Source organism: Heptranchias perlo, chromosome 5, assembly GCF_035084215.1.
Source record: "Heptranchias perlo isolate sHepPer1 chromosome 5, sHepPer1.hap1, whole genome shotgun sequence".
NCBI classification, from domain to species: Eukaryota; Metazoa; Chordata; class Chondrichthyes; order Hexanchiformes; family Hexanchidae; genus Heptranchias; species Heptranchias perlo.
Window position 1 is genome coordinate 71,685,695 of NC_090329.1, and position 24,848 is coordinate 71,710,542.

The 24,848-nt window shown below is 42.3% G+C and overlaps 1 protein-coding gene across 2 annotated transcripts in view; it reads right to left on the reverse strand.

Moving 5' to 3' along the window:
• Window positions 1-24,848, reverse strand: part of rnf217 (ring finger protein 217) — a 114,376-nt gene that overhangs the window by 2,862 nt on the left and 86,666 nt on the right. Inside the window, exon 6 of one of the 2 annotated variants that reach the window (XR_010962911.1) lies at window positions 5,923-6,073. Coding sequence is in view for 1 of the 2 variants with exons in the window: in XM_067984594.1 (XP_067840695.1) it covers window positions 6,000-6,073 (74 nt within the window). In the remaining variant the exon portion in view is untranslated. Of the gene's footprint in view, window positions 1-298; window positions 6,074-24,848 lie in introns of those variants that run through there. The other variant, XM_067984594.1, reaches the window with a different exon arrangement.

Below are 24,848 nucleotides of genomic sequence, written 5' to 3' on the forward strand. Positions count from 1 at the left end.
CTGCCCGTATCCTATCCTGCACTAAGCCATGCTCACCCTGTGCGCACTGACCTACATTGGATCCCGGTCCCAAAACATAGACTCCTAAAAGGGATACCATCTGTAACGTAAACAAATGTGTTCATATTTCCATGTTTTATTTAAAGTTGCTAGACTGTAGAAAATTAAAGGATTCAAAAATGTCTTCCAGTCAAAGAAGTTGAATATTTTGTTGTGAATTCAGCACTTTGTTACATGCAGGGAAAGAAATCAAAACAAAGGAGAAAGTACAAGTATTGACTTAATATTAAAGACTTGACACAATGTAATTCCATTTTATTTTTCTCTAGAATAGTACATTTGATATACTTAGTCACATTATTTCAGCTATTGTTTTTGCACAAAAAGCTATCAGAAATAGTACTGGTAGTTGTTTGTGGTCCAGTCACATGTCACTTGAACTACCCAAGCTGTTATTTCTAGTTTATGAATGCAGATGAGTCGTTAATCAGACACATTTACATAGAATTTATTATGCACTGTAATTTTTACTAATCTGATTCATTTAGTGGTTTTCATGGAATTGGCTGTAACAGTGTGATTGGATTAACAAGTACATTTCCTTTTTTTAAAAATGAAACCATAAAGTTAATGTGAATAAGCTTAAATATATTTTCTCAGCACAATCCACAGTGGAACTATGTTGTAAAAGTAAAACTGTTGAGTTTTCTTTTGATCCTGACCAGCAGGACCCTACAGTTGGCAGAAGATCAATAAACATTTACCACAAGTGCAAAGTACCTCTAGATTCAAGTTTTCCCCTACTCTCTCCTATGGGGGGAGAGAAATTTAAATTGGCATTAAAAAATTAACACCCTTATGGATTTGTACTCTGAACCATTGCTGAGTAGCTGTAGCCATAACTTAAGCAACTTGCTTAGTGAAAATGACTAATTGGAGCCACATCAAATAAAGAAGGCACACGCTTTGGTGATGAATTATCCATTAATACTCACAAACAGAAACCGTCTCTTTTAACGACACTATGCAGCTTTCATTCTACTGCAGCCATTTGGAAACTGAAAAAATTACCTACATTAAAAATGACTTAAATAATAAAACCAATATATCTGTCCAGTTACCAAGTCTGCTCATGAAGTTACCCTAATAACCATTCTGGAAAAATCAAATATCTTGTTAGAAAGACAAAAGAGAGAAATGGAACAAATAAAAAGTGACCTGAACCAGAATGATACTGATTGAAAGAGGAAGTACTGTACAAAATGCCATTGTGGTGTGTGGTTTCGCTAAATTAGTTCCTTCATAGATCAAACAAGCATTTGTTATACCAACTTGATTGCTCAAATTAGCAGAGTGTTTATAATTTTTTACTTCATCTTTTCACAATCCAATATATTATCTTCCAATACGACACACTTTCACAAACTAAAAAGGGTCAGAGTTTAAAGAATTAGGGTTAGAAGTAACCACAATTAAAGAATCTCAATGGGAACTTGCTTGGGAGTTCTCACGATTGGCTGCTGTAACTTCGGTGGAAAACCTGTTTACGAGTGGGGTTTCCACTGATCTTCTGCCGATGTTATGGTGGTCAATTGGGAGAACCCCAGGGAAATTCCTGAATCCGTATCATGGTTAGCTACCATTTCTAAATAACCATTCTGGTTGCACACGTGGCCAAAAATAGTAAGCTATTCCAAATGATGCAGGTGACAATTTTTATAGTGTTCTACAAGCAGGTTAGACCATTTTTCAAATATAGGCTGGGCTCCTACCCCTGCCCAATGTATAACTCATTCCCTGAGTAAAAAAAATAATTTGGCCAATCCTGTGCAAATTCCTGATTGATGATATGGGATTCATCAATGAGGCAGAAATGTTCCTAAGATTGCTCAGGAGGGGTTTCAGATTAAAGGGAACAAATGGGAGAAAGGGCAATGGAGAGCAATTGACTGCGGAAACAAGTGTGTGAAGAAGAAAGGTGTTACTTCAGATACAGGTGTGGATGAGGGCATCTCAGATACACAAACAAGCAGGGAGGGTATATGAGGGATACAGGAAAGAACGAGAGAGGATGAATCTTGAAAACCAAAAGGAAAAGAGGGAAGAAAATGTCTCGTCAGGGCAAATTTTCATGTTCGGTGCCTGGGCAGTAATCTGGCGAAGTGGATCGCCTACCTGCTGTAGAACCCGCCCAATTTTAATTTAATTGAAATCAGTAGAATCAAAATCAGGTGGGTTCCACAATGGGTAAGTGATCAGTTCACCAAATTACTGCCTAGGCGGTGGAGATGAAAATTTATCCCATCAATTTCAAAATTGTGAAAAATCATCCTTAAGAGCAGCTGACGATTGTTCAAACTTCTGAGTAAGTAAACCATTATACAGTAAAGAGGAATATGCCATGACAAAAATTATTTAATATCTATGATTAAGTAATGGACTTCTCTATTTTACTTCATGTATGTAAGAAACAGATAGAAGAGAGAGATGTGAAGGACAACAGTATAGTCTGGACCATTAGCACTAATGTCACTTGATTTCACAGAACTAAAAAAAAATCAAATGAAAATATCAAAAGTTTTATTAAAATCTTAAATCAATGAATTTAATAATATTCTAAAATTTCAGCATATACAAAGGTTGGCATTTTGGATCTGAGAAAATTAATGTTTGCAAGTGTAAGAGGGTCAATCCTGATAACGATCCTACAGTTAATGGAAAAATACCAACCAAAACAGTGTTACTTTTAAGTGAAATATGAACTTGTAGATCCCAGCCTAATTCCATGATCCTGTGCTCCCAGCAAGGGGGCTGTATTCAAAGGAAGCACAGGTCAGAGCCCCAATTCTCTGCCCCATGCTCCCTGCAAGAATGGTTTCCTCTCGGAGCCACTGGCTCATGGAATTAGCCCTTATGTTTCTTCAGCGTTATTTGCGGGGGAGGCATCAATGCAGTTACACCATTACCACCACAAAATATTTTCACAGATTGTACCTGAATTGATATTTCATTTTGCAGAAAGTACAAAAACAATTTCTCCCCAAAACACATACTTTTATCACGGGCTTTGATGTAATTCTAAGCCAATCACAACTTTCTGTTACAATCAAACAGATATTTGCACTGTGCAATGTCAAGCCTTGGTAGGATTTTAGTGACCTCATCATTAGTCAAAACCTGTCAATATCACATTGTTTTAAAAAGTACTGTATTACCCTTTTAGAAGTTATAAAAATAAATGTTCGCAATCACGAGTCAGTTTATCGCAGAAATTATCTTTCAGATACCCTATACAAATAATTTATCAATTATGGTAGGTGTGTAGGATATGATCTGAAATCTTAATAATGAGCACCTTATTAACTTAATAGGAAAATAATACAATACCTATAAACGCTACAAACTGGTAAGTATTATATTTAAACTAATTGTGAGAATTTAGAAATTATTCATTTCTCAAGCACTTCAGTACAGATTTTTGCTGTAGTAAAATAAAAAGGAACAAGCACAAACTTTCAAATTGGTTTAAAAGGAGAAATACAAACGATAGCTAATGGTGCTGAGATGGTGCAATATCAGGACAAATTACTGGATCAGCATAAATTATGATCCAACTGGGTTTTGACTGCAGAGATCAATATTTTCAGAACTTCCATAAATCCTGGAGCTGTACCCAAGGTATGGAGGATGATGATTTTAACCCAGTATTCAAAAAAGGGATGTGGTGCGAATCTGGAAATTAGAGACAATTTAGCCCAACTACATTGGTTAAAAAATGTTTAAGAGCATTCTATGGGATGTTGTCAAAGGCTCAAAGTAGCAATCAGCATGGATTTAGAAGCACTGGTATTCTTTGAGGAACTAACTAAACTAGTTGATGAAGACTATTCAGTTTTTCAAAAAACATTTGTTAAAGTTGCGCATGTGGGACTTTTAAAGAAGGTTAAGGCTCAGGGAATTAATAGCATATTAGATAGCTGACTGAAAACTAATTTGGTAATAGGAAGCAGGTGCTTGTGTTAAACTTAAAAAAGAGCTCTGCCTGGGTTCAGAGACCAATGGAATTCTGCAGTAGTTTGTTTGGTTTCCCAGTCATTCACACTATCCAAAAATGATTTGGAGAACAGTGCTTCTTGAAATAAATTTGCTAATGTGAGAAGTGTAAGGGAGATAAACTGCATTCAAAGGATTTTGGGCCAACAAAGATTTTTTTTAATGCAGATAATACACAATGTGACAGGAAACACAATACGTGCTCATGTTGAAGGGATATGTATTAGTAAAAATATTGTAGGGTTACAGTTATTCACTGAAAAACTTCAGTCAATATGAAGTTTTAATAAACAAAACAAATTAAATACTAAGCTACACATTGAGGGCGTTTGAGTTTAAATGAGTGGGACATAATCCATGATTAAGGTTAATTAAATATGGACAATGGAAGAAGTGGGCTTGTTGAACCAAATGCCCTTTTGCCTTCTACATTTTCCCAAGTTCTAATGAACAGAGCATGGAAATGCAATACTTAGGACTACAGTTCTCTAATGAAAGGGGGTACTGGAAGATCAGTAAGTTTCTCTGTAATTGTAAGAATATCAGCCATGAAGAAACATTTCTAGCAGAATCACAAAACCTTTCCACACTTACAACTTCTTTGCAGTTCTCTGCAATATTAGTTAACATTAGGGCTTTTAAAAAATTATGCTTAGACTGTCAAGTGACCCATTTTATACTACAGCAATAGAATTGAACTATATCTTATCTATAGCATGGCTATTAGCAGCAGAAAGGTTCTCCTCCCACAAAACAAAATTGCTAATAAGGCACTAAAAGTTACTTTAAGATGGCATCATTTAATGTTACTAAATGGAATGCAAGCAGGTCAAATGTGATTGCCAGATCTGGTCTCAGGATTTTCTTCACTTTTACTATCCTGGCAATTAGTCACAATTGGCAATTGACAGTGAAGCTAAGTGGGAAGATCCTAGGCCATCAGTTGAACTTGTACTAATTGAGATGTAAGTTACAAAGGCTTGCTTTTGCATGATCTGAATTTGTTCTGCATGTTCACACTTCAGGAACCAGTTAGTTTTGAGCAGATTCCAATATTTTGCACTACTGAAATAAAGCAAGGACAGTCTTTGTTGAGGACAAAACCTACTGTATACATTATTTTGGCTAAAATCCAGACTCATGCTATTGACCATGACTCCAGAATTACACAGATCAGGTCTGCTTGCTGTTTGGATTAAGTGGCAGAGTCAACTCGGGCAGTATTCTAAAGGACCCAGGTTTACTCTAAAGGCTTGAGCTAAATTACAATTGCCACCTCTGCAAATAATAACTGCAAAAAGAGCTGTGTATGAAATATCCAATTAGATGATTTCTCAATGAAGTGGAGTGTATAGTACATAAGCATCCCTTGAGATAAGAAGCTTCATTGTGAAGAGAACAGAAATATCACATAGTGCAGAGAAAAGTTCTCTTCAAAAATTGAGGTTTTAAGACAGTGTTAGGACAATGCAAGAAGTGCAAACATTGCCAGAGGCCCACACCATCCATGATCATAGCTTACATTGAATCTACAGCACAGAAACAAGCCATTCGGCCCAACTGGTCCATGCCAGTGTTTATACTCCATGCGAGCTTCACTTCCACTACTGTTATCATGTGCAAAATGGGTAAACAGCCAATACTTCAGTACTGTTATCTTTTACCCCAGATCCATCCATAAAAAGAAAGCAATCTGATTAATTTCTTCTTTCTTGAGTTGTAGATCACAGTGCTTGAAGCCAGGTCTTTGGAAGTTATTCCGAGAACGGTATGTACTACTTAGAGTTAAAATGTAATATGGCCAAAAAATAATTCATGACAACATTCTCAGATTCATGTTTGTTCAATATCTGGTTGTTAATAACGTACTATTGCTTCTCACTGCGGAGTTCTGTGAGGACCCTGACACATCCGTCGTTACCCATGTAAACAAGGCTTGTTTTTTTTTACGTAAACATGCCAGTCTGTGACCTTTTCCTCTGCTTCTTACAAATGTAATAGATCGGAAAGATAAACAAGCCTATCAAAAGAAAAAAATACTGTGTTAGAGAAAGATAAATATTTATTAACATAGTTCTGTAATTTATATGTATAAAATTAATAGCTGTCATTGTTAATAATGTCCCATGATAAGCAAGCTCTGTAAGTAATGATTAATCTGCAACCATTTAAATCTGTACGAGTGTTTTTACTATTTAACCAATAACTGAAGGAGAAGCAACAAAGAAATAAATGCCGCATAAATTAGTTGCAAAAATGCACAAATGAAAACTAACATTTTGCACTTGGTAATTATACTGTTTATAGGATTATTTTTACTATGTGCTGTGAATGGAATACTCAAAATGTTCTTGTGTTATAGTTATGCTTCCAGCAGATGAGGTACATAATCCAACAAAAGGATGCAACGTGATTAGATCAACGTAATAAAAAGATAGGAGGTGAATCCTGTTACTGCTCAACTCCAGTATACTTCCCCTGTAAAACTAGATGCGGTGCAGATCACTTTTTCTGCATGTTCTACATTGCCAGTTAATGTATAGAGGCTACCATCTGACAGGACAAAATACAATTGTGTTTTATAAAACATTTACTTTGGATTTGGGGTGTTTAATGATAATAATGAAGTGTTTGAGGGAAGAGGAAAGACTTCTCATATTTTGAACAATGATTCTAGCCCACAATTTAGAGTCTAGTAACCACTTTGATTCAATATGGTAGGCTTTGCACTAATCAAGATATGCAATCAAGGAACATGACTGTTACACCACCTCTTTAATAAATGACAGTAGCTTATGAACAATTGAGGTTATATTTCACATACACAAATGCAAAACTCCCAACAATTCAGTTTATGAAAATATGCCTGTCACTGATCGAAGAGTCAAATTCTGAATTTTAAAACAATTGAGATAGTGGATGCAGGTACATACATTTCTGAACATTCCTATGTTTGGAGAGGAAGTCATGTGAACTTTGGTTAAAATTATAATGAAGTGTTCTAAAGTAATTTGTTACTCATGTAACACATGGACCATGTGAAGAGAACTGAAAAATAAAATTACAACCGCCTAGATGTATTTTTGTCTGATTCTCTCACAGACAGCACAGTAAATTCATCAATCCTGTGCTCCAAGAAAGGAGCCATGCAGGAAGAGACTATAACCTGGAGATAGAGATACAATACTGTAGTGCTAATTTTCTGATTTTCGCTCCCTTCATGTGTGGCTGCCTGACAGGAGTGTGGGATTGGTGAATGAGAAAGATAGGTCAACATTTTGAGCATAATCCTTCATTAGAATTGGCTAAACAGGGTCACAGCTGAAATGTTAATGTTTTTCTCTTTTAGGTGCTGAGCTGCCTGCTGCATTCTTCCAGCATTTTCTGTTTTTACTTTGGATTTCCAGTATTTGTTGTTTTCTTCATTCCTGTGAGTTACAAACTGCTAAGCTAATGAATGGCCTGACCCAAGCATGTCAAATCCATCCATATTGGCAGAGCTGAGGTCTGACAAATCTCAACCAACCGAGGCAAGTGAATCAAGACAAGTTGGGACTCAAACTCATGGGCCGGGAATTTCCTTGGAGCTGCTTCCGCTTCGCCAACGTAACTTTGCTGGAACTGCTGCTTTAAACATTTTACTTCACATAATTGTTGAATCAATTTAAAAGAGAAATCCCTTGCATATCCATGTAAGATACAGGTTTCAAAAGCAACGAGTGAAAAACAGTCAAATTATACACAAGTTCATCTCATCAGTTGAACGACAATCCAATTGTTAAGGGGCTTGGTTAGTGAGGGACAAATCGAATACTTAGAATTAGTCACATGACTGGGCAAATTAAAGGCTCCTAATGAAATTAAACAAGGTCCTTGAGTTGATTCCTTCAAAGTGTCCAAATGTAATATAACCCAGTTAAACTTTAAGATTGTTTCTTTATAAAATGGTTAAAAATACTTAGATGTGTTATTGTGCTTCTATTTAGCAGCTTGAGTTCCGTGGGTTTAACCACAAGATAATTATGGAGGAGGAAGGCCATTTAGCCCATCTAAATTATCCATCCAGAGAGATCCTGTCACACCATTGTAGCATCTAATTGTCTTTTAAAAGATTTCAGGGTGTTTGCCTTCACTATTCTATCTGGAAGTTTATTCCGCATGTTGATCATTCTTTGCATGAACAAGAATTTCCTGATATCTGTCCAAAAAGTACCCATCTCTTTTTCAACCTGAGCCCCTTGTTCTACTCTGGCAATTTAAAGTAACAGTCCTTTTAACTTTTTCTACACCTGTAATAATCTTGTATACATCGATAAGATCGTGTCTCAGTCACCTTGTTTCCAGGCTGAAAAGCCCAAGTTTCTCCAGTCTCTTCTCATAATTTATACCTGACACTAGGAATCAGCCTTTTGGCTCTTCGCTGCATTGCCTCCAGCACTTGAACGTTTCTCTTTCTTGGCGACCAGAATTGGACAATGTATTCAAAGTGTGGTCTGACTAGAGCATTATAAATTTTGATTATTATCTCCTCTGATGTATATTCTACTGTTTTGGCTGTTAACATGCTACTGTTCTATTCTATATTAACGATTTGGAGGAGGGAACCGAGTGTAACATATCAAAGTTTGCAGATGATTCAAAGATGGGAGGGAAAGTGGAGAGTGAGGAGGACATAAAAAACCTACAGGGGGATATAGACAGGCTGGGTGAGTGGGCGGAGATTTGGCAGATGCAATACAATATTGGAAAATGTGAGGTTATGCACTTTGGCAGGAAAAATCAGAGAGCAAGTTATTATCTTAATGGCGAGAAACTGGAACGTACTGCAGTACAAAGGGATCTGGGGGTCCTAGTGCAAGAAAATCAAAAAGTTAGTATGCAGGTGCATCAGGTGATCAAGGCCAACGGAATGTTGGCTTTTATTGCTAGGGGGATAGAATATAAAAACAGGGAGGTATTGCTGCAGTTATATAAGGTATTGGTGAGACCGCACCTGGAATACTGCATACAGTTTTGGTGTCCATACTTAAGAAAAGACATACTTGCTCTCGAGGCAGTACAAAGAAGGTTCACTCGGTTAATCCCGGGGATGAGGGGTGGACATACGAGGAGAGGTTGAGTAGATTGGGACTCTACTCATTGGAGTTCAGAAGAATGAGAGGCGATCTTATTGAAACATAAGATTGTGAAGGGGCTTGATCGGGTGGATGCGGTAAGGATGTTCCCAAGGATGGGTGAAACTAGAACTAGGGGGCATAATCTTAGAATAAGGGGCTGCTCTTTCAAAACTGAGATGAGGAGAAACTTCTTCACTCAGAGGGTAGTAGGTCTGTGGAATTTGCTGCCCCAGGAAGCTGTGGAAGCTACATCATTAAATAAATTTAAAACAGAAATCGACAGTTTCCTCGAAGTAAAGGGAATTAGGGGTTACGGGGAGCGGGCAGGAAATTGGACATGAATTTAGATTCGAGATTAGGATCAGATCAGCCATGATCTTATTGAATGGCGGAGCAGGCTTGAGGGGCCGATTGGCCTACTCCTGCTCCTATTTCTTATGTTCTTATGTTAGTGTTCACCACATCCACAGTCACCAAGGTTTTGAGGAGCTAACTCACAAAGTAGAGACACTGGACAGAATTTTCTCAGGCCCAGTATCACCAATAGGTTACCCACTGCATTTGAAGCCCTGTCAATGCTGTTGGGCCTTAGAAAGCACTATGTAAGCACACCTGGGTGAGATGATAAACTGATCTGGCTCAGCTCAACATATACAATAATTCACAAGGAAATATGGGGTCTGGATTGGGCTGAAAGAATGGCAAACATATAGAATGGTCACACTCTGAATTCTCAGTGCTGACAGCCAACTGCCACACTTGTCATTGCTCAAATATATTGTGACTAAATAATGGACGCACTCATGCAACGTAAGAAGTGATTGTTTCCAAGCAATGAAACTAAAAAAACAAACTGCCACACCCAGCCAGTTATTAACTATTCTCAAGACCCCAGGCAAGTCCAAAGGCATTCAGCTCTAAATTACTGCACAGAGCTGGTCCTGAATACATCCAGACTGCTCCCAAAATGTAGGACATCAAAGCAGCACAAGAGTTTGAGCGCAGGCCCAAGATGGCAGTTCTGTATGGCAGGGAAATGAACGACTTAAATAAAGAGATTCAATACCAGGTAAATGTTAATTGTTTTGACTCCCAATTTTTGTACCTTCTTTCTCACGAGTGGTCACCCATGCTGAGGTAGTCTTTTGGTACAACACAAGTGTTCATTCTTCACATGAAGGCTCAGCCAGTGAACGTTGGCAGGCTATTTCATTGTTTGGGATGGTGGGGGGGGGGGGGTGCATTACAGCCATATACTGTCCTGTCCCCACCTGTGCACTTTTTGGCAGGGCTCACTGTATCTGGAGTGGGAATTCTTTCTAACTTTTCCTGTTCCCAATCCATAGATAATGAAGTCAATTATAACACCCTGACAATGCCCCAGCTGAAATCAGACTCTTTTTTTCCCCTTAAAACAGATAGGGAACTAATTTGTACTGAAAGTACTCTGCCAGGCTTGCCTTCTCCTTTAAACACTCAAGTTGAGATATTCTATTAGTGTTATTTTAATGTCAGTGTTAATTTATTTATTTTATCTTAAATAGCTTAATGCCAGTGTTAAAATAATGCTGGTCGGAAAATCTAACCTATAGCAGTCAGTGCTTCACTCATATTTTGTGTACAAATTGTGCAAAATATTCATTTACTGAAGGACTATATCTATAAATTTAAGAAACAAATTCTTCCCCTAATTTGTTCCCTATCAAAAATAAAATAAAGGAAATTAAAGAAACAAGTTAGATTCTCAGCCTGTGTCCTTAATTTTATTTCAGAAAAAAATGTTTGGCTTAGAAAAACAAGCTGCATTCTTAGCTTGTCTCGACCTTGAGAATTTCTGGCTCATCCACTTCTAATGGGCAGTGCAGCCTGCTCACAATCAATTTGGATGAGATCAGAGCGCTATAACATCATTAAGTGTTTCAGATGACACACCTTTCTTTAAATGCAATCTTAATTTTAGTAACATTAAGTACCTCTTAACCTCAATTTTTTTTATCTGTTAAAATAGTCTTAATTTTAGTTAGGGCTCCACTGTACCAAAAACTAATGAAAATGACGATTTGAATGTTGATATTCATGTTCATTGTATGGATACTGTCAATACCAACAAATCAGTGACCAGTTATCCGAAGAATGCCTCAATTCAATAATCTGAATGTTCCTTTTCTTAAAAAAAAACGGTGTAGCATTTTATCCTTTCTTTTTCTATTTTTATGAATTTTTAGTGGTTTACAATTGGGAAACAAACGGCTCGATATTGCCAGGGCTGCGGGTTCGCGGCGGGGGGGCTATTGGGCACGTGGGTAACGCGCCCGGTGCAATCAGTCTGCCCCGGGCGCGATCGCAGCCTAATTGGATGCACTTACCTTGTCTTCCGGGTTCCCCACTGCTGAGCTGCGTGTCGGGCGGACTGCGCATGCGCAGTAAGCTCTGTCAGCTGGAGGAGCTCTATTTAAAGGGGCAGTCCTCCACTGACAGATGCTGCAACAAACAGGAAAAAATACAGCACGGAGCAGCCCAGGGGGAAGGCTGCTCCCAGGTTTAATGATGACTCACTCCAGGTATCATTGGATGGGGTAAGGAGGAGGGGGAGGACAGAGATCTTCCCCACGGCGGGCGGGAGGAAGCGGCCTGCCTCTGCCACCAGGAAGGCCTGGCTCGAGGTGGCAGAAGAGGTCACCTGCACCACCAACATATCGCCCACCTGCATACAGTGCAGGAGGCGCTGCAATGACCTCAGTAGGTCAGCCAAAGTGAGTACACTTACTCATTCCCCTACACTCTGTCTGCCACATCACCGCCCCAACCCCACATCTCCTTCTGCACTGCCAACACTACTCTGTCACATCACACCTCACACCCACTGAAAGCTCATCCTCATCTTACCTGCACTTACTCACCTCGCCAGTGCTCATCCCGCCACTACCACTCAATCCAATCCTCATACAATCTCATGGATCTATCTCATACTCACCCTCTCATGCATCTCTTTCACGGTCGACCTCACTCAACCTGCCACTATCTGTGCTGCAGCCACAGGGCATGCATCACGTATGAGCAGTAGGAAGCATAAGGCAGACGTGTTGTGAGCATGAAGGGGATGCACAAGGGTGTTTGAGGGTTTGTCATGGTTTTTACTTATATTTAAATTCTGATCAACTCACATCACATATTATATTGGCACCACTACTGCCACATCTTTGCGAATCTTGTCTGGTTTGTGCAATAATGCCCTTTCCTGAGGATCACAATGAAGACCCACACCTGATGCCACCCATTGTGTCACTGCAAAGTGGGTGTAGGTGTATTTGCAGGGCTCTTTTGTGCAGACGACTGAGAGACGTCGGCGATGTCCCTGGTGGCACCCTGGAAGGATGCAGAGGAGAAGTTGTTGAGGGCAGTGGTGACCTTGACAGCAACAGGTAAGAAGATGGTGCTCGGGCCAGCCGGGAGCAGCTCGGCATGAAGGAGGCTGCAGATGTCCATGACTACATGTCGAGTGACTCTGAGCCTCCGTGTGCACTGCTGCTCAGAGAGGTCCAGGAAGCTGAGCCTTGGTCTGTGGACCCTGTGGCGAGGGTAGTGCCCCCTGCGACGCATCTCTCTCTGTGGTTGCCCTCCCTCCTGCTGTGCAGGTGGATGTGTCACAGCACTGTGTTGTGGAGCTCCACGTGTCAGAGGTGGACGGCGTGGCCGGCGAGGCTGGTGATGCTGTTCGCCCTCCGAGGAGGTCATGACTGCAGCTACGGTGGCCCCCATCCAGAAGATGTACATCTGAGGGGATCCGCAAGGTAGGTACATGTCTCTGGACCCCGGGGTAAGTGTGCAAGTTGGTGAATTTTATTGTTAGGAGGAGGATGGTGGAGGCCAAACTTTGTCCCAAGTGACAGAGTGGCCTCCTGCAATGAGTGAGGGTCTCCCCCCACCATCTGTCTAATGGACCTTTGCAGCTGCCACAGGCTGATAGCTGCAACACGTCCATTTCAACTAGGAGTGTTTCCCCCAGTATGGGAAACAGTCCCAGTTGTTTCTAAAATCCCACCCCTCCTGACATATTCCCTTAATTAGGTCTGTTAATGACCTGAAATACCAAGATAAATATTGTTAAGTGGCACCCCGCTGGCTTTAATTGCCTGCGAGTGTCCCACATGCAGGGGCTGCGCGCGCACGTCGGCGCATCTGTGGGGAACCCGGAAGTGGGCGGGTTGGAGCCGGGCTCCCGACCTGCTCCGGGATTCCTCGATTTTCGGAGCCCCCTCCGCCAGGAACGCACCCGATAGCAGGTGCTAAAATAGAGCCCATAGGCTCTATGTCAAATCCTATCTTTGACAATTGACACAAGGCTATCAGAAGATCACTATGCTAGAAAGACTGCATCTGGTATGAGATGAGCTTCAACAAGGTCCTAAATTTGCTGGGCATCCATGAGGTGCTGTGGGCCAGTAGCAGCATAAAACTGTATGCCCCACAATCTGTAGCCTCAAAGCCCAGCAGATCCCTCAATCCTCCATCGCTGTCAAGCCAGTGGACCATCCCTTGTTCAACAGGGAGTGGTTCCTTCTACTGCTATCCCTCTGCATCTAACTTAAAAGTGTAAATAGTGTTAACCTGAACTTCCACTAGCACCAAACTCTCCCAAGAGTCAAACTGTGTTTACTCACTTCACACAAGTATTAATTATAGAAAATAATTTAAAATATGAAGCTGTAGCAAGTTTCAGGATAAATGGTATGCTGGTTCCATTTTTAAAAAGGCTCAGTTTTCAGAAATGAAGAGACACCAAGAAACTGTTAAATGGAATAGGAAGTTGGGTGAGGATGATTGCAATATGCAAAGAAAATTGGACTTTTAAAAAAATATTCTTAAAGTTTGGGAACCCTTTTAGATCTATCTCTGAGGAGGAAAATATTATCTAATGAGAGAAAGTCATGTAGGCTTCATGAAGAATTAGTCCAGCAACTTGTACTCAAAAAAGGAGTATTTTAAGGCTTATAAAATAAGCAAGAGTCTTTCAGACGGAGAAAACAGCTAGCATTAACAAACAAAAATATTAACCAAGATCAAATGAATCTGGAAAGGGGGATAGTTGAAAAACAGAAAATAACAGGAAAGCATCAGTTAGAGAGCAAATAGGACCAATGATGACAAGGGCATGGCAGAAGAATTGAACAGATACTTTCTACATGAGGGATCTGCTCTTTGTATAGCAGATAAACCTAAAACTCAAAAGGGTTGCTTACACATCTCAAGAGAAATGATGCAGGATAAATTAAAAACGTCTCAAGTTGAAAAAACACCAGGGCCAGATGTTATTTATCCTGGGAAACTGAAGGAAATGGCTGAGGTTGTGAGTGATGTAGCAGTTATTTTCAGTAGCTCAGACAGAATGGGGAAGTTCACTGAGAATGGGGGAACTGCCAGATGATTGGAGGAAGGTACTTGTGGTGCTCTTATTTTTTAAAAAAGGATTAAAATTGCAACCTGGAAACTACAGTCCTGTTGTATCAGGGATGCTATTACTGATCATTTAAAATGCTTGATAGGGGATGCCCAACATGGCTTCAGAAAACGGAACATGGGCTCAATTTTCAAAGGACGGTGGGATGGCAGCGGGGGGTGGGGGGGGGGGGGGGGGGAGGTCAATGGGCGCGCGGCAAACCCGGATAATAAAAACTTACCGTTACTCATGCGATCGCGAGTTAATTGATAATCTTTAATGTGGCTTCTGGGTTTGCCGTCCGAAAGCTGCACAGTGGGCGGACTGCGCGCCCGCATGACAGGGTGTGATGGAGCTTCAACATTTAAAGGGTCGTTGCTCCAGTGGCTTTTGTTGGAGCAAAGACCAAGAACACACAATATGGAGCAGCACAGGGGCAAGGCTGCTCCAAGATTTAATGATGCCTCATTCCAGGTGTTACTGGCCATGGTGAGGAGGAGGAGGAGGGAACTATTTTATCTGGCAGTTAGGAGGAAGTGCTTTGCCTCTGCCACCACCACCAAGAAGGCCTGGCTCGACGTGGCAGAGGAGGTCACCAGCAGCAACATCTCCTGCACCTGGGTCCAGCGCAGGAAGCATTTCAATGACCTAAGTAGGTCAGCAAAAGTGAGTACACTTACTGATTCTCCTACATTCCGTGTTCCACATCACTGCCCCCAACCCACCCAACTCATTCTCACGGCCAAGACTACTCCATCACATCACTCCTCACACCCACTTAAGGCTCATCCTCAACCTACCTTCACTTCGTCAGCACTTCCTCACCTCCCCCATTGTCACCCCACCACTACCACTCACCCCAATCCTCATCCAATGTGATGTCTCTGTCTCATACTTACCCTCTGATGCACCTCTTTCATGGTCAGCCTTACCCAAAGCAATGCATTCATCGGTTGGCCACTTCACCATCACTCACTCACTCATCTGTACTTTCTCCCCTTCTAGGAGGAGAGCTCAGAATGCATGTGAGAGGGCAAGGACTGGAGGGAGGCTTCCACAAATAGTGGTCCTCACAGACGCGGAGGCCCTGCAGATCAGCCGCACCCTCGAGTGCCTGTCCGTCGGGGGCGCCGAGACTAGCACCCCACAAACATCTGGAGACACAACTTTAACATTCATCACACACAATAAGAATTGATGTTAATAATGATTGGCATATTGAACACCTCAGTATGCTCAGCGCAACATGACACATCTGTGATGATGTTTAATATTGCCTTCTGTTCTCTTACAGGCCATTCAACGACTGCGGTGACGGCAGAGGGCACACCATCACATCTTAGCGAGCCATCCACCAGCGCAGATACTCACACCTCGGTGGGTCCTAGTAATCAGTTAGTTGGGTTGGCACCTGGTGAGTCACCAAACACAAGTGAGCATGAACGGACACTGGTGGCAGGGGCTACTGTGGAGAGCCCGCGTCGGTGGGCGCACTCCTCCCCAGGCTCTGCTCAGCTGGACGCAGATGCTGAACCCCAGGGGCCATACTTTAAAAGGAGAATGATCGAGGGACAGCAGCACATTTGCGAGGTACTGGAACAGGTGCCACGCACACTCTTCACAATAGCGCAGAGGATGGAGGAGTCCAACAAAACTAGCAAATGGAATTCAATTCAGAGAAGTGTGAGGTAATGCATTTGGGGAGAGCAAACAAGGGAAGGGAGTACACACTAAATGGGAGGATACTGAGAGGTGTAGAGGAACTGAGGGGCCTTGGAGTGCATGTCCACAGATCCCTGAACGTAGCAGGACAGGTAGATAAGGTGGTTGAGAAGGCATATGGAATGCATTCCTTTATTAGCTGAGGCACAGAATATAAAAGCAGGGATGTTATGCTGGAAATGTATAAAACACAGGTTAGGCCACTGCTTGAGTACTGTGCACAGTTCTGGTCACCACATTACAGGAAGGATATAATTGCACTAGAGAGGGTGCAGAGGAGATTTACGAAGATGTTGCCAGGACTGGAGAATTTTAGCTATGATGACAGATTGGATAGGCTGGGGTTGTTTTCCTTGGAACAGAGGAGGCTGAGGGGTGATTTGATTGAGGTGTACAAAATTATGAGGGGCCTAGAGAGAGTGGATAGGAAGGACCTATTTTCCTTAGCGGAGGGGTCAATTACCAGGAGGCATAGATTTAAAATGATTGGTAGAAGAATTAGAGCAGAAATGAGGAAAACTTTTTTCACCCAGAGGGTGGTGGGGGTCTGGAACTCACTGCCTGAGAGGGTGGTAGAGGCAGAAACCCTCAACTCATTAAAAAAATACCTGGATGTGCACCTGAAGAGCCGTGACCTGCAGGGCTACGGACCAAATGCGGGGAAGTGGGATTAGGCTGGGTAGCTCGTTTCTCAGCCGGCACGGACACGTTGGGCCAATGGGCCAAATGGCCTCCTTCTGTGCCATAAATTTTCTATGATTCTATGATAACTCCTGCATGAGTGGAATGGTGGCACAGGTACATGAGGGAATCTCAGATAGTGTCACAGGGACGTGAGCAACTGGCTTTGAGATAGTGTCACAGGTAACTGCGGAAATGTTTGAGATAGTGTCGCAGCTAAGTGCGGGAATGTCTGCGATGGACAGAAGGCTAGCCTCTGTTGAGCTTCAAGCATGGCTCATGAATGAGTCCATTCAGGCCCTGACAACGGCAGTGCGGAGTCAGGGTGAACAACATTCTGCTGCCTTAGACAGGTAGACAGATACATTTGCACTGGCCTTACAAGGCATCACACATGTCCTCCAAACTGTCATCCAGCAGAGTGGTAGGAGTGATGTGGGCCTGGCCCAGGAGAGGGATGATGACGAAAGGGGACGTGGAAGTGGGGACGCCAGTCAAAGCGCTCCCACGTCTCACCTGTTAGCCCCCTCTCAACCAGTACCCACAATGCTGCCGCCTCTCCAGGTGGCAGAGTCTGCCCCTGCAGAGGTGCAAGTGGAGTAGCCTTTGGAGGGGCCCTCAGAGGCTCCAAAGCCCAGAGGGCAGAGGCCGAAAGCATCTAAGCAGTCAGGGCATGAACGTGAGCAACCTGCCACTACCTCTGCTACAGCCACAGGGGATGCACCACGTAGAAGCAGTAGGAAGAGAAAGGCTAAGGATTTGTGATCACGAAGGGTATGCACAAGACTGTCATGTTTCTCATTTATATTTGTTTTTTGTTAAAGTCACATTAAATGTTATCATTCTCACCACTACTGCCAAGTTTTGCCCATTCTTGACTGGCTTTTGTGATGGTGAAGCACATGAAAAGGCACTATGAACAGTGACTGTGTGTGTATGTGTATTTGTCGGACTGTTTTGTGCAGGGAGTGGTGGGGGGGGGGGGGGGGAAGGGAGCTGGTGTTGGCGCTGGTCTTTCCAGGTGGTGTGAGGACTGGACTCTTCTCTCTTTCTGATCTTACGAGAACCGTTCACATATGAGTGACACCCTGGCCTCATGAGCAGCCAGGTGAGCCGCTGCTCTGTCCATGGGCACCTCCTCCTCAATGTGGATGGCAGATGAGGGAATGGGGCCTCCTCAACGAGTACCCCTCTCTGTTGCGCCATGTTGTGCAGGACCCAACACACTACTATAATGCATCCCACTCTCGCTGGTGCGTATTGATGGAGAATCATCGAGGCACCAAAATCGCATCTTCAGCAGCCCTATCGCATGTTCAATTATAGACCTGGTGGCGACGTGGCTGTCATTGTATCGATGCTGTTGCTCGCTGATGGGGTTCCTCAGAGGTGCCATAAGCCACATGTGGAGATGCCGGTACAAGTATGTAAAAATGTAAGGAGTCTTACAACACCAGGTTATAGTCCAACAGCTTTATTTGAAATCACAAGCTTTCGGAGCTTTCCTCCTTCGTCAGGTGAGACGAAGGAGGAAAGCTCCGAAAGCTTGTGATTTCAAATAAAACTGTTGGACTATAACCTGGTGTTGTACAAGTCCTTACATAAGCCACATGTGCAGGGGGTATCCCTAGTCTCCGAGCAGCCAGCCCTTAAGGGTGTTCAGTGCGTGGAAGACGCCCAGGGTGTTGGATTCCCTCAGAATGAAGGAATCGTAGCAGCTGCCAGGGAATCTGGCGCACAGGTGAAGGAATCTTTTGCGGTGGTCACAAACGAGCTGAGTGTTGATGGAGTGATACCCCTTTCTGTTGATGAACTGGTTGTGTGAAGGTACTCAGATTGCTATATGGGTGCAATCGATTGCATCCGGTACCCGTGGGAAGCCAGCCACAGAGTGGAATCCCACTGCCCTCTCCATCTGGCTGAGTTCGTCTATGAGGAAGTTGACGTATTGCAAGGCCCTGCGAAACAAGCAGTCAGTGATCTGCCTTATGCACTTCCGTACAGATGACTAAGAGACCCTGGCGATGTCACTGGTGGTACCCTGTAATGATCCAGAGACAAAGAAGTTGAGGGCAGTGGTGATTTTAACAGCGACAGGTAATGAAATGCCACGAGGCCCTCCCGGGAGCAGCTCAGCATGAAGGAGGCTGCAGATATCTGCGACCACCTGGTGACTCACTCTCAGCCTCTGTATGCACTCCTCCTCAGTGAGGTCCAGGAAGCTGAGACCCTGTGATGAGGGTAGTGCCTCCTGCGACGTCTCTCCCTCTGTTGTTCTCCTCTGTGCTCTTGTGCAGTTCCCTGTGGTGCAGCACTGTGTTGTGGAGCTCCAAGTGGCAGAAGTGCACGCCATGCCTGGTGAGGATGGTGATGTTCCTCGTCCTCGGGTGTAATGGTGAAAGCAGCCATCGCGCCTCCCCACATCTTGATGGTGTCAGTTTGAGGGTGTCCGGAAAGTTGGTAAATATGTGTAAACAGAAGGATTCTGAGTGGAAACCAAGAATTTTCAGTCTAAACACAAAGATCTCCCAGCCAAAAGTTTGTCTAAGAGAACTGAGTGCCCTGCTGACCTTTTATCCCCATCTGTTAAACAGGCATTTGAATGTCCAAATGGGTGCTGGCTGAAGCACGGCTCCTTTAACATGGAGTGTTTCCCACGGCACGGGAAACATGCCGAGGCTGAATGAAAATCCTTTCGCTGCCTCAATCACCATAAAATTAAGTACTTTAACAAATTTAACTACCTTAATGGCTGCTTTAAATATCAGCCCGCCGGCTTTAATTGCGGCAGGACTTCCGGATTCCTGAAGCGCGCGCACAGATACGTAAGAGTGAAACGCGGAAGTCAGCAGCTGGGAGCTGGCTTCCTTACCCACTCCGGATTTTCCTGATTTTTCGTTGTTCCCCCCCCACCCCCGCCCCCAGACTTCTATTTGAAAATTGAGCCCCATATTTGACAAACCTGATGCAATCTTTTGAAGTAGTCACTACAGAGGTGGATCAGCAAGATCCAGTAGATATCATCTACTTGGATTCCCAAAACACTTTCGATAAAGTGCCACTTGATGCAGTTTGCTAAAATTAATTCACAGGTGTCAAGGGTGGTACGGCAAGATGGCTAGCCAAATGGCTAAAAGGACTATAAGCAAAGGCTGGTTTTAAATGGAGTTGCTTACCAATGGGATCTAGTCACGAGTAATGTGCCCCAGTGTTTGGTGCTATCTATTATGTTTATTAACGATCTGGAGCGGGGCAAAGAAAGTGAAGTTATCAAATTTTTGGATAGTACATAGACATGTAGAATTTGGATACAGTATGAGCGGGTGCAAGTTAAGTTAAAGGTAGCAGGAAGGGATGGAGACTTGGGACTGATCGTTGATGATTACCTAAAGGTTCAAGCGCAGTGTCAGGACTGAACAGGATCCTGGGCTATACTGCCTTTACTGTTCAATACAAAACTAGGGCCACAATAATAAGGTTATAGAAGGCTTTGGCGAGATCTCACTTCAAGTATTGTACACCATTTTGATTTCCTCACCTCTAGGACATTGCGGCTACAGGGAAGGGCAGAAAGGACGATACCTGACTTGAGTACGATGTCCTACGGTTCTATTAATTTCTGTAATTAAATTTTCATACATAACATTTAATGTTAAAAGGGTTACTGCTTTTATGAAGAAGTGTTTGCTTATTTTCTTTTATTTTGAGGCAGAAGAGCCAAAAAAGTTGTGCCTTGTTATGTCAACAGGAAATGTGATCCATTTCAACGCAAACTAAAATATTGGCCCAGAATTTGCTGGAGCAGGGCATCTCGTGGTGAGTGCCGTGAGTTGGATTTGTTTCCTCACCTTTCAGCTTTCGTTAATTTTGAGCCGCAAATTATTGGAAGTGCGAATCAGTAACAGGGAGAGATCAACGGGGTATCTGGGTCCTTGGTGAACGACAGGACCAACAGTCTATCTCCTTAACCAATGAAATGTAAGGATAGAGAAAGAAACAGAGCGAACGATATAGAAGGAAATAGGGTGAATTAAAGTCAAATTAGGTTCAGAAAGAGAAATACACAGAGGGAAAGAAAGATTGGATTAAGAGAGAAACAAGAGACAGACAAGAAGTTTATTTAAAAAAAAACCTCTAGGAACAATTTACTAATTGCAGGAGTGAGACTACAGTTTCATAGGTTGAGTAGCATTGCAGGAACATAAATCTCTTATTTAAAAGGGTCCTTTCGTCGTGAAATACCAGCCCTAACTTTCTGCAGCGAGTTTAATTTGTATTTACAGCGCAAATTCAGCAATTTCTTGAAACTTATGGGGAGGTTGATGGCAAGATCCCTGTTTTTGCGAGGCTAACGGTGGAGTGGTGCAAATCCTCCAGGAATCTGTGGCGATTTGCAACCCACAGCATATCTCTTCCTCGCCACAAATTGCTGGATATTTTACACATTAATAATGGCATGCACCTTTAAATCACCATTATTTTGCCAACAAATTCTGGCCCATTATGTTCTGTGTTTGAAAACAAATGTAAAAAGGAGTTTGCAAAATATTTGCATGAAGGCAGTGCATCTTTAATAACGTACAGATAATTATTTCTGCAAATGTTATTTGTATAAATAATCAATCACATTTTGAAAATAATAAAAATAATTCAGTACTTAAAAAGTATCTTGGTTATGCCACTCTGATTATACAGGGTTGGAGAAACCACGATTTTTTATAAGACTGTAGATGGCGCTATTGCCAAAATCACATTTTTTTTGTGTATTAAAACAGCAGCAGTTGATCTGTTTTTTTTATATATAGATAATTGATTACGACCATTGGTACTCCCCTGTAATACCAGTACAGATTGGTTGTCACGGTAATGAGAAAAATCTTTTGATTTTGATTTGGACTTTACTGTACACCGCCAATATCTGGAGTGCAGGACAAAGCACTGGTCACCGATTCTGCCTCACTAATGGACTGGTTTACTGATGCCCATCTGGCTTTGTCAACTATTGAGACTAAGACATGTTTTCCACCTCATCCTACTACCAAACCCACTGCCATCATTTTCTAATCCGTAATTTCAAACTGTACAACTCCAACCCGTAATCAGAACCTAAAAACTGTAGAATTCCTTGCCTCTCCCAGTCTTCCTTTTTTAAAACCCAAGCTTAATCATTACTTAATGATTTGTCTAGTCTTCCCTCCCACCCTTTTCAACCTTGATGGTGTCCTGTACCATGGAACCTAAACTTTAACCTTGGTTTCTCATTAAAAAAATCTCTCCACACTGAATGTGTAATGGCCATGCTACAGCTGACCTCAACTGCAAAGACCTCAGATCTTCAGCCCTAGACCTGGTACTCAGTACCCAAATCAATATATTTTAGTCATCTCCTTTAATGTGCCGGATAAGAGGATTTGTCTCTAACCTTGTGCAAAAGGAACAAATACAAATTAGATTTTACTGTCCCTCGAGCATCATTCACCGCATAGAAACATAGAAAATAGGAGCAGGAGTAGGCCATTCGGCCCTTCGAGCCTGCTCCACCATTCACAATGATCATGGCTGATCCTCGATCTCAATACCATATTCCCGCTCTCTCCCTATACCCCTTGATGCCTTTTGTGTCTAGAAATCTATTTAGTTCCTTCTTAAATATATTCAGCGATTTGGCCTCCACAGCCTTCTGTGGTAGAGAATTCCACAGGTTCACCACCCTCTGAGTGAAGAAATTTCTCCTCATCTCAGTCCTAAATGTCCTACCCTGTATCCTGAGACTGTGACCCCTCATTCTGGACCCTCCAGCCAGGGGAAACATCCTCCCTGCATCCAGTCTGTCTAGCCCTGTCAGAATTTTATATATTTCAATGAGATCCCCTCTCATTCTTCTAAATTCGAGTGAATACAGGCCGAGCCGACCCAATCTCTCCTCATATGACAGTCCTGCCATCCCAGGAATCAGTCTGGTGAACCTTTGCTGCACTCCCTCTATGGCAAATATATCCTTTCTTGGGTAAGGAGACCAAAACTGCACACAATACTCCAGGTGTGGTTTCACCAAGGCCCTGTATAACTGCAGTAAGACATCCCTGCTCATGTACTCAAATCCTCTTGCAATGAAGGCCAACATACCATTTGCCTTCCTAGCTGCTTGCTACACCTGCATGTTTGCTTTCAGTGGCTGGTGTACAAGGACACCCAGATCCCTTTGGACATCAACATTTCCCAATCGAACACCATTTAAGTAATACTCTGCCTTTCTGTTTTTCCTTCCGAAGTGGATAACTTTGCATTTGTCCACATTATACTGCATCTGCCATGTATTTGCCCACTCACTCAAATTGCCTAAATCGCCTTGAAGCCTCTTTGCATCTTCCTCACAATTCACGATCCCACCTTGTTTTGTGTCGTCAGCAGACTTGGAAATATTACATTTGATTCCCTCATCCAAATCATTGATATATGTTGTGAATAGCTGGGGCCCAAGCACTGATCCCTGCAGTACCCCACTGGTCACTGCCTACCACCCCGAAAAAGATCCATTCTTACCCTCTGTTTCCTGTCTGTTAACCAATTTTCAATCCATGCCAGTATATTACCCCCAATCCCATGTGCTTTAATATTGCACACTAACCTCTTATGTGGAACTTTATCAAAGGCCGTCTGAAAATCCAAATACACCACATCCACTGGTTCTCTCTTATCTATTCTACCAGTTACATCTTCAAAAAACTCCAGTAGGTCTGTCAAACATGATTTCCCTTTCATAAATCCATGTTGACTTTGTCTAATCCCGTTTATATTTTCAAAGTGTCCTGTTATCACATCCTTTATAATAGACTCTAGCATTTTCCCTACTACTGATGTTAGGCTAACCAGTCTGTAGTTCCCTGTTTTCTCTCCCTCCTTTTTTAAATAGTGGGGTTACATTTGCCACTCTCCAATCTGCAGGAACTGTTCCATAATCTATAGAATTTTGGAAGATGATAACTAATGCATCCACTATTTCCATGGCTACCTCTTTTAGTACTCTGGGATGCAAATTATCAGGTCCTGGGGATTTATCGGCTTTCAGTCCCATTAATTTCTCCAGCACTAATTTTTTACTAATACTAATTTCCTTTAATTCCTCCTTCTCACTAGTCCCTTGGTTCCCTAGCATTTCTGGGAAGTTATTTGTATCCTCTTCCGTGAAGACAAAACCAAAGTATGTGTTTAATTGCTCTGCTTGTTCCCATTATAAATTCTCCCATTTCTGACTGTAAGGGACCTAACATTTGTCTTCACTAATCTTTTTCTTTTTACATACTTGTTGAAGCTTTTACACTCCACTTTTATGTTCCTTGCAAGTTTATTCTCATACTCTATTTTTCCCCTCTTAATCAATCTCTTGGTCTTTTTTTGCTAAATTCTAAACTGCTCCCAATCCTCAGACTTGCTACTTTTTCTGGCAACTTTATATGACTCCTCTTTGCTTCTAATACTATCTTTAATTTCTTTTGTTAGGCATGGTTGGGTCACTTTTGCTTTTGTGATTTTGCATCAGAAAGGAATGTATAATTGTTGCAATTCATGCATTCGTTCCTTAAATGTTAGCCATTGCCTATTCACCATCATGCTTTTTAATGAAGCTTCCCAATCTATCATAGCCAACTCACTCCTCATACCTTCGTAGTTTCCTATGTTTAGATTTAGGACCCTAGTTTCGGATTAGACTACTTCACTTTCCATCTTAATGAAGAATTCTATCTTGTCATGGTCACTCTTCCCTATAGGACCCCGCACAACAAGATTATTAATTAACCCCTTCTCATTGCACAATACCTGGTTGGCTCCTCCCTGGT